The sequence below is a fragment of the Primulina tabacum genome, chromosome 1, assembly GCF_025594145.1.
Source record: "Primulina tabacum isolate GXHZ01 chromosome 1, ASM2559414v2, whole genome shotgun sequence".
In the NCBI taxonomy this organism is placed as follows: domain Eukaryota; kingdom Viridiplantae; phylum Streptophyta; class Magnoliopsida; order Lamiales; family Gesneriaceae; genus Primulina; species Primulina tabacum.
The window spans coordinates 48,913,723-48,927,172 of NC_134550.1; the positions used below are offsets into that span (position 1 = coordinate 48,913,723).

Below are 13,450 nucleotides of genomic sequence, written 5' to 3' on the forward strand. Positions count from 1 at the left end.
TATAACCTGTGAGACCGTCTCACATAAATTTTTGTCATATTGCGGTATATTTGTTGTGTGTCATAATACATGATCAAACACATCTTCAATGTATTTTACAAAATACACTCATTTAAAAAATTTAATTTTCAAGCATTAATTACTTCTATTTTTTATTTCGCTTTTTTCATAATCTGTTAATTTAAACACTGGAAAAAAAATCACTTATCATCTGCAAACACTCCCGAACCGATGGATCCAACTTTCTTTTTTGTTTCTTTGCCAAACAGATGCTTACAAGAATATCCATCCACCGACTGCTTGGGGATTAGATAACAAGCTGGGATGAGGATCAATGGATATATACTGGGCGACCAATTCGAATTTTAGAGAAATCTACACGTGAAAATTATCATTATTACCTCCAACGGGAAAAAAATAACTTTGAATTAGAAACTATAAAATGTTGAGGTAAAAGAGTAATCTGCAGACTCTATGCCATACGTAATCAATACGCTACCTAAACTAAACGCGGTCAATGAAAAAAAAAACCAGATGAACAAGTTTTTCTATCAGATTTCAGAATCCAGTTTCTATGATCATTTCAGCAGCGGCAGCCATAGCACGAGGCCCGCTGATTACCAGAAGGGCCACAGCCAGTTCCTCCTCTTTCCACTGTTTAAGTCCCTGGCTAACTCTCTTCAAAACTTCCACATCAATTTCCAGCATCCAAGCAGGGGTACAGCACACCATCAAACTTATGTATCCTGTTACATACGCCCTCCATGTTGCTTTGTTACAGCCAACAGATATTTTACCATCCAGGGCACTTGCTAGGAATTCCAGGTGTTTTTCAAGAACCTTGGGTCGTCGCTTAGATGCAGGTGATGCCAAATCCACGCCCCAAGCAAACGTTCCAATGAATAAGGTGAAGTATGCAAGAGCATAACCACACATCATCGCAACCACTCCTCCTTGTTCCTTGTCACTCTTTTCAGACGAGTGGATTGATGATATCAACCAAGAAGGAAGAATTTCTTTTATTAACAATTGAACCAAATTTAGACCACCTGTAATCCAAACCAAAGAAGCAGCCAGGGAAGCTGCGATTTTAATCTTTGTCATTGCAGAAGCAAGAGATACCTGGCCGTATTTCATACTGTATTTGGTTTTCTTCAGATCCTCCATTTTCTCTGCCGAGACCCCACTATTCGCAATGTCTCCGACTGTGTGCATCAGAATACATACAATTTCTTCTGTCATAAACATAACATTTCTAACAGCTGGATGAACTCGTAAGTAGAGTAATCCAGGGGCAACAGCAGATAAGCCACCGATAACATGGGAACCGAAGCCATGGCCCAGAAGAGCACCAACCCCACCATTGCTCACCACAGGTGAAGACTTTAGTCCAACTGCAGTTGTGAAGCAGACTTTTAGGAGTTGAACCGCAGCATCACTATTGTGGTGGAACACAGCTTTTGAGGCAGAGAAGACGAGAAAGTCGGCCCAACGCTTTACTTTTTGAGTCCATAAAGCAGCTATTATTGACATACATGGCCACGGACAACATATGCCAAGATTGTTCAAGGCTGGGCCAACCAAGTTTAGAAAACGATCGGTAGATTTGTCAAGTTTATAGGTTATCGTGAGGCTAACGAGTGCTGCCAGGGGTAATGGAATAGTCACTGCAGAGCTTCCTCCTAAAGAAAAACTCTAATCAGCATCATATTTAATTAAAAAAGAACAATCATCATTCCATTTGAGAGAATCTTCTCCTCTGCAAACAAGAGATAATTAGGAGGAAAATTGTGGGGAAAAGCCACCTTTATCACAGAACCGAAGAATTCAAACAGTAGCGAAAGTCTCAAAACCATGTGCACAAGAAATGCACAAGGAGACTTTCTTTAAGGACTTGATATTTGCAAACAAATAAATGCGCACCTACAGAAAGACATGAGACATTAACTCCAGTAGCAGCTAAAGTTCTGTTTATCCGTTCTTCAATTATGGATAAATTTGCAGCAGGGCTCGGCCAGTCTGATCCATTCATGAAAGCGGGCTTCCAAAGACCCCGAGTCACTTCCGCTGAAAAGTAACTTACGATTGTCGCCAAAGAAGCAGGAAGAAAATCAGCAAGATCTTTGAGCCCTGAGATGGATATATGATGGTTAGTTCTACATACCAAAATAAACCGATAATTTGGATAAGAACAAATAACATCATAACCAAAAGTAAGTGTGCCATAAAAGCACAGACATTCAGTTTCCAATAGATATCTTATGTGAAGTTTCTGAAAAAAAACATGAGATATTCAGTTACATCAAATTAGAGTAAAATAGAAGGTAGATAACTATTTAGAAGCAGCCAATCTCTCAACTAAAAAAGAATACGTTCAATTATAACCAGAATACACATAGCTATGCCAACGAGATCTTGTTTATTTATATCTTCATGAGGTACAAAATGAAGTCATGTGAGCAAAACAAATGTCATTTCACGTGGAAGTAGATGGGTTGATAAGCAGACAATAGTATATTTCCAAAAGTCGACATATATCTTTAACAAGGAACAAAGAAAAGCAAACATTATTTAAATAGTAAGCATTTTTGTAAACCAGTGGTCAGGTCACGCGGGGAGAGTTGCCGATGGGCACAAGCAGTAAGGGCGGCATCAAGTACAAAAGGAACTGCCTCAAGAATATCCCACGCAGGTAATTTAAGACAAAAAGAAGAATCATCAGTTCCAGATGCAGATGAGCTGCTACTTCCAGAAGTTGGAGGAGTAAGTGGCTGACCACCTCTGTACATTTTTCTAAACATCATGTTTAAGAGAGCCTCAGCAATCTGATGAACATAATTTCCAGGAACCAGAGCAGAAAGAATAGAAGCAATACATTCCTGATGCTGCCTGTACCAACACTTTAATTTTGGAAAAGAATCCATGACTATGGGCTCGGTCAAAGATGGACATGACAATCTTGACAGTCCACTGGTTTTATTATGATTATTCGGTGGATTCTCCGATGATGCTAACTGGGAATTGCGAACCAATAAGAGATATTCGGGATTTAAATGGGATCTGACTGGGGTGAAATCTCCCATCACATTATCCAGAGGTGGTCTATCAAATCTCCACAACCTCAACAGCAGAGCAAATGCATTTGAAAATACAGCATGGGAAGAAATTTCCTCGCCGGCATTTAGAGTCCACAACATATTGGGTGCACATGAACCAAAGACCTCACAGATTGGCATCAACGAAGCAGCAAGCTGAGGAGCCTGTGAAAAAGTTGAGATATATTTATTTTAAGGGCACAGGTGCTTAAAATATAAATTTCAGTTTAACGTGTTCCCAAAGAACCTGAACCAAATTGACATTTCTCTTCCTTTCCTTTCAATAAGTTAACTGTATTGAACCTTTATACTATTCAATATTTATCTTAAAGTCTCGATTAAAGAAAACACAAGCGACAATATTATAAGAATGCAGTTACTAAACAGGTGCTAATGTTCTTTAATAGCAGTCCCAACTCTATCCTTTATGTAACAAAAAGGGTTGAGTTTATATGGTAAAGTTTCACGGTTTTGAATTTGTCAAATTTTTATGAAAATTAAGTATACAGAGGAAGAGTTAACAAATGGAACTGGACCTACCAAGCCGTGCAAGGAAAATATCTGGACACTATCGATAGAAGATATTCCTACAAGAAGAACGTTCAGAAATGGAGCATAGCCTATCAAATCGCTCTCACTTCCAGAAAAATCTGTAGGAGCAGCAGGTGAAAGCAATCTGGTGATGAAAGTGGCAGTATGCTCCTGTAAATATTGTTAAAAAAGTAAGTGAAAAAGTGCATAAAGTTGTGAACAAAAACATGTAAGAATATCTTGTCTCGTCGAACTCCTTTTCTGGCCCATGTCATTGTCCATTTGTTGATTGTAATGTGAAATGAATAATGGACATCCAAGTAAGATTAACACAATAGGCACAAACATATGTTCAAATTTAGCACAAACTTTCAAATCCATCACCTGTACATTCCAACCTCGACTAAGGGAAGCCCCACAGAATATTTTTGCAGCAGAAATCTTCTGGTCATCTGAACTGCTGACAGCAATCTCGTACAATCTCTCAAGCTCTACTAAGCTTCCATAATATCCAATAGCCCAAAATCAGTTGAGTTTCCACTGGGATATATAAAAAGGAAGAGCTAGTACCACTACTTTAATTAATATAAAATATAAGCTTGATTTCAGTTTACTTAACTCTACTGGAAGGAACTAGTTAACGTAGAAACTCTAATTCAGTGGCCTTATCAATGGTGAAATTCAAAAGGGGATATCATTCAACTGCTGAGACTGCAATGTCCTACTACCATAATAAAAGAATAAAGTTTAGGGTTATACTGGATGCTATATCATCCAGATTTTGATTCTCAGGAAACACTTACTAGAGCTTTGGTGGACTGACAACCCTGAGCTAAATTGATGATTGTTAGATGTCCCACGCTGGATTAAGTTTTTGGGAGATGTACATACGAATTAGAAAATCGCCTCCCAATAAGCTAGCTTTTGGTGTAAGTTATGCTCAAGTCCAAGATCTTGATATGGTATATGATCTCAAACTCATCGTTATGTGTTAGACTACCTATATGGGTCAGCCACTAATGTTTTTCAAACTTCACACTTCAATTGTTCATTCACGGACGTGAGGGGAGTGTTAGATGTCTCACACCAGCAGAATTAAGTTCTTGGGATTTATATACATGGACTTCGAAAATACTCCCTCCTTGAACTAATTTTTGGGTTGGAGTTAGGTCTATGTCCATGATCTTAACAATAACAAGTGATGAATTGTGGCCTCAACAAATTATAATATTTGCACACATTACCAATTCATTTTTCCCTTCCCCCAACCAAAAGAATCCAGAAAGAAAATAAGCAACAAATAGGGTTGCCACAGCCATATTTATAAAGATTTCTTTTGGTGCCTTGCTATTTGCATTCCTTGTTCTATAAATTTCAACTTTCATCGAAAAAGGGCCTTGATGTGACCATGATCTAAACAAGTAGATCTGGCTGAAGCTAGAAACTACAAGAGCCTAACTCTTCTGAGGTTATTTTGACTCCAAATTAAAGAACAGATTTTAAAAAAACTGCCATCTAACCTTGTAGCAGGAGTTGATACCAATGTGTTTACGATAATAGGAGTTAAAGGTGACCCTTTCATTAATGAGGACCAAGCAGGCATTTGACCAGCAACGCTTCGAGGAGTTTGGTTGCAAGGACCTTTTACATATCCAGGCCATAAGTATGCTGATGTGTCCAAAACATTTCTAGCAATGCAAGACTCAACAATGAGGTGCCGAAGGTCTCCAGCTGCAACAATCGCGAGGAGTTAAAAGAAACCAGATGGACCATCATGGCGTAAATGACAAACATAAACTAGGACAGATGACAACTATATAAAGTACATCATTGCACCACAGATCCCTCGTGCTCTCCAAAACCCTTTCTCATCTTTCAACGGACAAAAAATACGAGGAATCTAAGGACACAAGGACAAGCATAACAAGGAATGAAGGGGAGAGAGTAATTACTTTCATTTTCTCAGCTTAAAAGCAAGAAAAAGAATGCTCGTTTAGCAATAACTGATGAAGTATCAATCATTTATAGGCTCCTAAGAGTTAAATCAATTGCACACAATAATCTCATTCAATTTCAATTATCTCAGTTGAGAGAAAACAAAAGAATTAATGAATCAAAAAAAGTTCCGTTTATAAATGTAAAAAATATTTCAAAAAGTAAATTCAAGATGATCGTCATGCAATGCTACGAAGTTAAGATGTTAAATAAAGTAACGAAAGAGTAGATAGAATAAAAATTACTCACGGAAATTCAAGGGAATGTCATTCAAGCTAATGCAATCAACATTTGCACTGCCAACTGTAAGGCCAGAAAGGAACACCAATGCTTTTGCAGCAGCTTGATTAGCTAGTGAACTAATAAGTGGTGGAGGACTCAACAATCCTTCAAAATCATCCAACCGTTGAAGGCTGGAAACCAAGTCTTGATGATACTTTCCCACAGGCGGTACATCTTTTTTTTTATTGTAGGAGCTTTGCTGAGTCTCACTAACCAATATAATCTCATCCTCTTTAACAATATGAACAACTGCAAGTACCACGACAGACAATAGCATACATAAACAAGAGTCAAGGCGAGGAACAGGACCCTCACTTGGATTCCTCTCCTGAACAGATCCAAAGGAGATATGTCAAAATACTAAACAATTTCTCGAGCAATGCTCACAAAAATTGAGTCATTTCAATGAATTAAAATTACTTTCATTAAAAGGTAAATTCCCAAGAATCTTCACACAATGTCTTCAAATAGCATAAAAATCGATCAACAATATAGTGTACTAGGGGGAAAAAGGATGTCCATAACTACTTCACAGACTAAAATAGAATCCCGATTCTTTGCCCAAGACTTGGCTGGAAATCATAATTCATTTCAAAATAATGTCTCGCTTGCACTCAAAATCAGAAAAGATGACACTATAAATATTTTGTGAATAAGTATCGGCCAACTTTGTGCAATACAGCAAGAATCTGGGATCGGTGACCATAAGAATTTCCAGGACTTATATTTGCATCATTCAACAGAGTTTTACTTGGCTAGAGCCGATAAACAAAAGACAAATAGACCAAACTCCGGATTCGAACAAGGCATCTTGTATGTTTCATCTATTTTCATTAAATTCTTACTCTCTGAACAAGCCGTAAAGCCGCAACCCATAAACCCAGAAATGTATCCTGCCAACTGGTCTGATTCACAGCCTGGAGAGACTTGACTAAATCTGTCATACCAAACGTCAGCAGATCTATACTTGTGTAAATAGGTTTAGAACCGTGATTTGAAATATGTACCTGCAAGAGTTTCAGCAGCACTAGTTGTCAACACTTTAATTCCATCCATTGCATCTTCTAAATAAAGATCTATTGGAAGCCACTGTTCTGATTGAACAGTACCACGGGATAGGCTAGCAGAACACAAAGGTGACCTAGCCATAACTGTGTGAAACTTTTGTCGTGAGTTTGTTCGGCATTCACGAAGCAAGATTTGACGTGTATCAGATGTTAACTGCAGGAGTGACTCTGGAGAGATAATCTTTGAATTTCTTAAGGACGATGAATTTGCAGCAAGCAGTCTCAAATGTTGAACGAAGCATCCCCAATGCATTGGCCTAAAAGAAAACATATGAATGAATGCTTAGTAAAACCATCAACAGTCCAACACCTCAAATTTCTTTGGCACGGGGAAATGAAACGTCATCATAGAATGCATATAGAAACAGACTCTTACATGTTTCGACGAGCCAAAAAAAGGATTTGGGAAGTCACTTTGTTCCGAAAAAAGTCAGCAATTATTTTAACAGCCATAACAGTATTAATTTTACTTAATGCTGCCTGACTTTCCCTTCTCTTCCCATCAAAACTATCAACATAGTCTATTTCCATATCTCGACTCTTGATTGGCCACCTAGATTTCTTTTCAGGAGTGAGTTCTAACAGACCTTCATCATCAAGAGATGCATCAAGAAGCTCCCATACAAGTGCAAATATAAACTCAACAACAAGAAGCCCTGGTTCAGATGACTGCACTCCAAACATCTGATAAAATTGGAGGACCTCGTTTATGGATTCCATAACCCTGAAATTGGATAATGCATTCACGTTATTTTTGTTACTAAAATGAAAAGTTGTTCTAACGCCAAAGTGGATGGTGTTCATCTTATATAGCAATGTCGAATAATTGAAATGGAAAAAAACCCCAGTTCTTGACTAAATGCCCAGACTCCAGAACGACAGGAAATTGTGCAATCATATTGGGCAACATGCCATATAATCACCACCCACTCAAAACAATAATTTTTAAGTGAAAATCCATCATAGAAAACATGATTTTCTTACACCAACATATCACCATTCAGTAAAGGAACATACAAAACATGATAACTGTCTGACACTTGCGTTGCAATTTACAAAGCTCATATCTCCAGAACATCAAGACCCAACGAGAGAGAACTTAAAGCGAGATAAAGGGAAGATCAACAGATTCATACTTGTGATAATTGGGACCATTAATTAGGGACGGCAGTGAAAAAGAATATCTTTTAAGAAGCTCCATATACAATCTATATGCGACTGGATGCCACCTCCTACCCGGAATTACCCTGCATAATAAGATATTGAACATCACAGATGTTGCACAAAGTACAAGGAAAATATTAGGTTCAATTGTGCTTCTATGTTCGTAGCACACAGTCAGAGCTCAGACTTTAGACTTTGTTAAGATTTAAGAATAGCACAGACACGCATTTTCTGCACGTGGCAGTCATCCATGTGTATGATAACCATACAAAAACAAGAAAATCAGGCCCAATTCTGCATTTAACCATGGTGTGAACATGCATTCATGTGAGTGCGAGACATACAGCCGTGGAGGGTGAACAATCAACAAGATTAATTCATACCTAGTGGAGAGAAGGGCGAGAACCAGCATGGGAGGAACAACACGAATAGTTAAAGCCTTCTCGAGGAACTTCCATGCTATGGGGACGTTGTTTGACCAGCAAATGTGAGAGACAAGGAGCTCCGCCACTTCGATAGAGGGCAAGGACGTGCCGGCGGCATTAAGAGTCGACGACAGCTGCATGACCCATATCAATGGGTCTGTGCCCCTCTCCTGAGCCGCCTTCGTCAAGTCCAAGACGCAATCCCATGTCCTCTGCGACCCCGACGCAGCCGCCGCCGTCATATGATCTCTCCGTTTCAATACCTCCGGAGAGTTTTAGGCAGAGTTTGTAGATCTGCCCCTTTTTAATTGAAAACAGAGGAGTTGGAGTACAGCGCGCGCGTGGGCGAATGAGAGCAGCACCAGAATTCTTTTGAAACTGTCACCGCCCTTCTAGAAGTAGAAATAGAAGTCAATGTCGGAGGCGCCTATTTGTAAATTGCAACGGACCCCACAGTTTCGGTCTAATTACATATACGAACGATATGATCGGGAATAGAAGAAACTAACCCAAATCTAACATATCATAAATCAATCCACATCAAACCAAACTGACCGAATCGGTTCTTAGTTTATGACCGGTTGGAACAATTATACACTCAACTAAATCGAAAAAATTGGTCTTAGAGTTTAAATCTATGTTTATACAAAAAATATGTAGGCGTACAAGTATGGAGTCGTTCTAAATATGAAATCCGAATTCTAAATCAAGCAAACAATGTAAATCCCGAATCACTCATTAGTTATATAACTTCATTTGTAAGCTACAAAAACTAAGGATTTCACTTAAGAAATTGAAATAAAAAATCCATGAACAACAATCAAATCAATTGTGCTATTATGAATTGAAATCATTATCTTTTGCAACTATAATTTAAAATAAAAGCTATAGAAATATATTAAAAACTAAGGGAATTAAGATCATAAAACTGGATATAAGCGAATTAAAATTAACAAAAACTGTTAAAATTTGCATTGAACATTTTGCTTGATTTGTTGATTGATGAGTTGTGTAGACCTCTGATCACTCTGCTTGCTTTTGTTCGTATTTTTCTGAGTAGTTTGGCCTATCTTCCACGATCACTGATCGTGGATCTTGGCTAAACTTCAATCTTCCACGTGCACTTATTCATGGCTCAACTTTCTTCATCGTGGGTCATGGCTCGACTTCTTCGTCGTGCGTTGAGGTCTGACTTCTAAAACCATCGAATCTTCTAATTTAATGGGCTTTATCCTAATGAGCCCTAATTTTATTTTGGGTGACATAATTTAGGCCTGAAAAATACCCTAATCAATTTGGTCAATAGGTATTCTCCAATTTATAAAGAGATCCAAAATGGAAAGATTGGTTATGTACTCTTCATCACATGTCTCATTTCCCAATTGCTCCTATTTTCAAACTCACTCCCTTTTTATTTCAAGAAATCTCATGTTTGCACTTTTTTTATTCTCAACCCAAGTGCCCATCTTTCTTCATCACACTCTTGTAAAGTTGTTGATTAATCGATGATGGTTTCACCTACAAGTCCAGCAAGAATCAAACTTCTCATACTCGTTGTGAAGCGATATTGCCTTCTCCATATATCCAGATTTGATCTCCCTCATATACTCCAGGAATTTGATAAACTCCACTTACATTTGCATTTAAGGTGTTTGATGGTTTTTCTGAGTGCAAATGAAGCATGCATATCACATATCTCTTAATGGTTTACTATGAACAATCTCTCCCAGTATTCTGTCAATAGAGGCTCTTTTTGTAATACGCACTTCTTGCACCTCAACGGAGTGGCTTCCTCGGCATACATATCCAGAGCTTAACCTATAGCTTGTGCAACTTCTAAGATGTTTCATGTGTTCATAAGAATTGCACCAACACCAAGGGATTGTGCAGCTCCAGCAAATTCACTAAGGTTGAGGACACTTTTCTGGAATTTCGGCAAGCCATAAACTCATAAGTAAATTGATTAATTTCATCCGCAAAGAAGTGACAAGTGCCACATTAGTGACATCATATAGCATACACAAAGCATAGAAGTCAAGTGATCGATCCAGATTGTGAGAATCCGAATTTCCAGCATTCCAGCAGCAATGCAAAATTCCAGCAGAAGCTAATATTTCAGAAGCTGGTATTTTTCCAGCAGATTAGAATCCAGCAACAAACAACAGATAAAATCCAGCAGCAGCAGCACGAAATTCCAGCAGATAGTTACTAATTCAGCCCATGACTTGTAACTGAAGCATTTAACACGGAATAAAGGCTGTTAATGGCAGATCATAGCCATTAATTGGGAGGCTAACAGTCAAAATTTTGCCTATAAATAATACCCTCAAGTCTCTGAATTGGTGTTACACAAATCGTGAGACTATTACTTAAATTTTCGAGCTAAGAGAGTGCCTTGTTCGAGATATAAAATCCAGTAGCGAGAGCAACCAGATTTCCAGTAGACTTCAACCGAAACTCTAGCAAATTTTTGTAAGTGGGCTTATGTATAAATATCTTGAAACCCGTTTGATGATTTCTGTTTTAAAGCAAAGTATATTCTGATTTCTGATATCTGATTTTGAAGCACTGAAACTTAGTGAACTAATGGTAGGAATATATATTCTGAATATTACTGATTACTGATTACTGATTTCTGGCCTCACCCCTTAGAGAAAAGAACATATAGGGGACTGATATCAGTTTAGCCATGAAATTCACGAACGTGCTCAGTGCTTACTTGTCAAATTTCTGATTACTGAATATTGATTACTGATTACTGAATATTGAATACCGATTTCCGTTCTGAAAATAAGAATTTTGTATATTATTCGTATTACTGTTTCTGTTAAAAATGGTTTTGAAAACTGGGAGTTATTCCCCCCCTCTTACTGAGTGACAACCATATCACTCACCCACCATAACATCTCAGATAAGAACGATGAAGAAAGGTTAGAAGAAAAAGAGCAGAATCAGTTTTGGGGATGGTGAAGAAGAAGACTGTTATTCTCAGTTTTAAATTATGTTTTTCCGCTGCATCTGTAGAAGCAATGTTATGTTTGTTTTACATTTCCGCTGTAAAATATTAGTGATTCGAGTTTGTATCAGAAAATGAATTATTTCGTATTATGAATAAAAAGACTGGTTTCTGAATTTTGTACTTGTGAGGCTTGTTGTTTTCGAATGTAAATTTGAGAGTAACGCCGGTGTCAACCAACCCCCATCCCGGGGCGTGACACAGATGATGAATTGGAACGACAATCAAAGTTCCAAATCTATCATGTATCCGCCTGACTATCTCATGAACTTGGATTGTAAAATTTTAATATTTTGGAACATCATTCTTGTTGGCACTACAATTTGCAACAAAACTACTTCGTGCCTCCAAAATGGTTTTTTTTGGGAAAAAATTTCAAATTCTAGAAATTTTTAGGGATTTATTCGATCATGTCAAAGTGATCCACACCAAGCATTACTTTCTCCCTAAAATATTTATTTCAATTCTTTAATTTTATCCTGAACTTTAGGAACTTTACAAGCAGAAATGAACCTTTGATTCAGAATCAATGCCTATGGAGAATGCAACCATTCGAGCTACTCTTCCTCGATCTTCTACACCTTTTGTAATAGTTTCAAGTCCAAGAATATGAATACAAGCCCTAACGAAATGTCTAGCATAATCATATGTATGGAAACCAACCAAATCAGCAGCTAGCATTGCATGAAGTAGCTATGATCGGGATGGAAGAGTCCGGTGGATTTCAGAAGATGAAAATTGGGTATGTAGGTACCACCTAACTTTAATTTTGCTATTATGTTATTTTAGTCATTTTGGGATGAACATGAGATGGCAATTGTGGCACCAAACAATATCTCTTTTTTCATAGTGTTGGTTAACAACATCAGAGAACATTTGATTACCTTCTTGTATGCAGCAAACTGCGACTAAAAACTCGGAGTTTTTGCAAGACGGTCTTCTTATGGACGTCCAAAATGTTGAAACATAGGATATAATATGTTGTTGCAATAGCCACTGTAGTACTGGTGAACAGTCATTTTATCCAAGAAAACATGGATACACTTATTCTCAGCTAGGGCTTTAGTAAGAGTTGTCTACCCAACCTCATCAAGTACATTAACACAACCCAACAAATTCATCAAAGACCTCAATCCCTCCATTGATATCTGTTATATATGGAAATCTGTATTTTCTTCTTTCTCTCAAGAGCCTCTCAACTCTAGTGTTGGGAACTTGTAAGTTGTCCAAACATATTGGAAGTTCAAAGGCCATTATTTGGCCATGCTTCATTTTTTTTCACATTTAGTGGTTCACGTATCTTACATCTTTCTTGATAGTCGTCTCTCTTTAACTTTTGTATGCTTCACTATATTTGAGCCTATGTGTTGTCATTCCCTTATTTTCATTTATTTTGCTGGAATGACTTGAGCATATCAAAGGTCAATGCTGAAAAAAATACCTTGAAGACCAATGAGATTGAATAAGCTTATCTCATAGAATTGTCACTAACCAATTTCAAAGAAATTATTAATCCTAGATAGAACCTTTGTCAGTGGCTGAGCACATACCTAAGCAGTGTCACTCACATTCGGAATAATTAAAAACCTAGATTATGAACAGTATTTGTGCTAATACACAATCTTTTGTTTTTCTTTATATCCTCAAACTAGTTTTGATGGTGTTTTTTGAGAGAGAATTTGGCCTTGCCCGCGGGCAAACTAGTTGGGTTAGCTTCTAAATGGTGTTAGATTTCATTTGGTATTCTTGTACAAGCATATTGGTCGTGTGAATGAATAATAGCGGCCTTAGGCCTGCTTTGTTATGAAATATGTTTTGAATTGTGTTGTCAATATTTTGTTTTCTTCTTGATATATCTTGTGCTTTGATGTTACG

At 37.6% G+C, this 13,450-nt stretch overlaps 1 protein-coding gene and 1 pseudogene across 1 annotated transcript; both read right to left on the reverse strand.

The window, feature by feature from the left end:
* Window positions 1-409: 409 nt before the first annotated feature.
* LOC142545682 (mediator of RNA polymerase II transcription subunit 33A-like) lies at window positions 410-8,964 on the reverse strand. Its single transcript, XM_075653020.1, has 12 exons — window positions 8,518-8,964; window positions 8,107-8,217; window positions 7,347-7,694; window positions 6,911-7,227; window positions 6,749-6,840; window positions 5,871-6,231; window positions 5,147-5,357; window positions 4,011-4,125; window positions 3,636-3,797; window positions 2,597-3,260; window positions 1,924-2,130; window positions 410-1,682 (listed from the first exon to the last, which is right to left on the reverse strand). The coding sequence occupies exons 1-12, from the start codon at window positions 8,799-8,801 to the stop codon at window positions 559-561; spliced, it is 3,996 nt and encodes a 1,331-aa protein (XP_075509135.1). The 5' UTR covers window positions 8,802-8,964; the 3' UTR covers window positions 410-558.
* A 985-nt stretch (window positions 8,965-9,949) lies between these two features.
* Window positions 9,950-12,717, reverse strand: LOC142511076 (alpha,alpha-trehalose-phosphate synthase [UDP-forming] 1-like; annotated as a pseudogene).
* Between the last annotated feature and the right edge of the window lie 733 nt (window positions 12,718-13,450).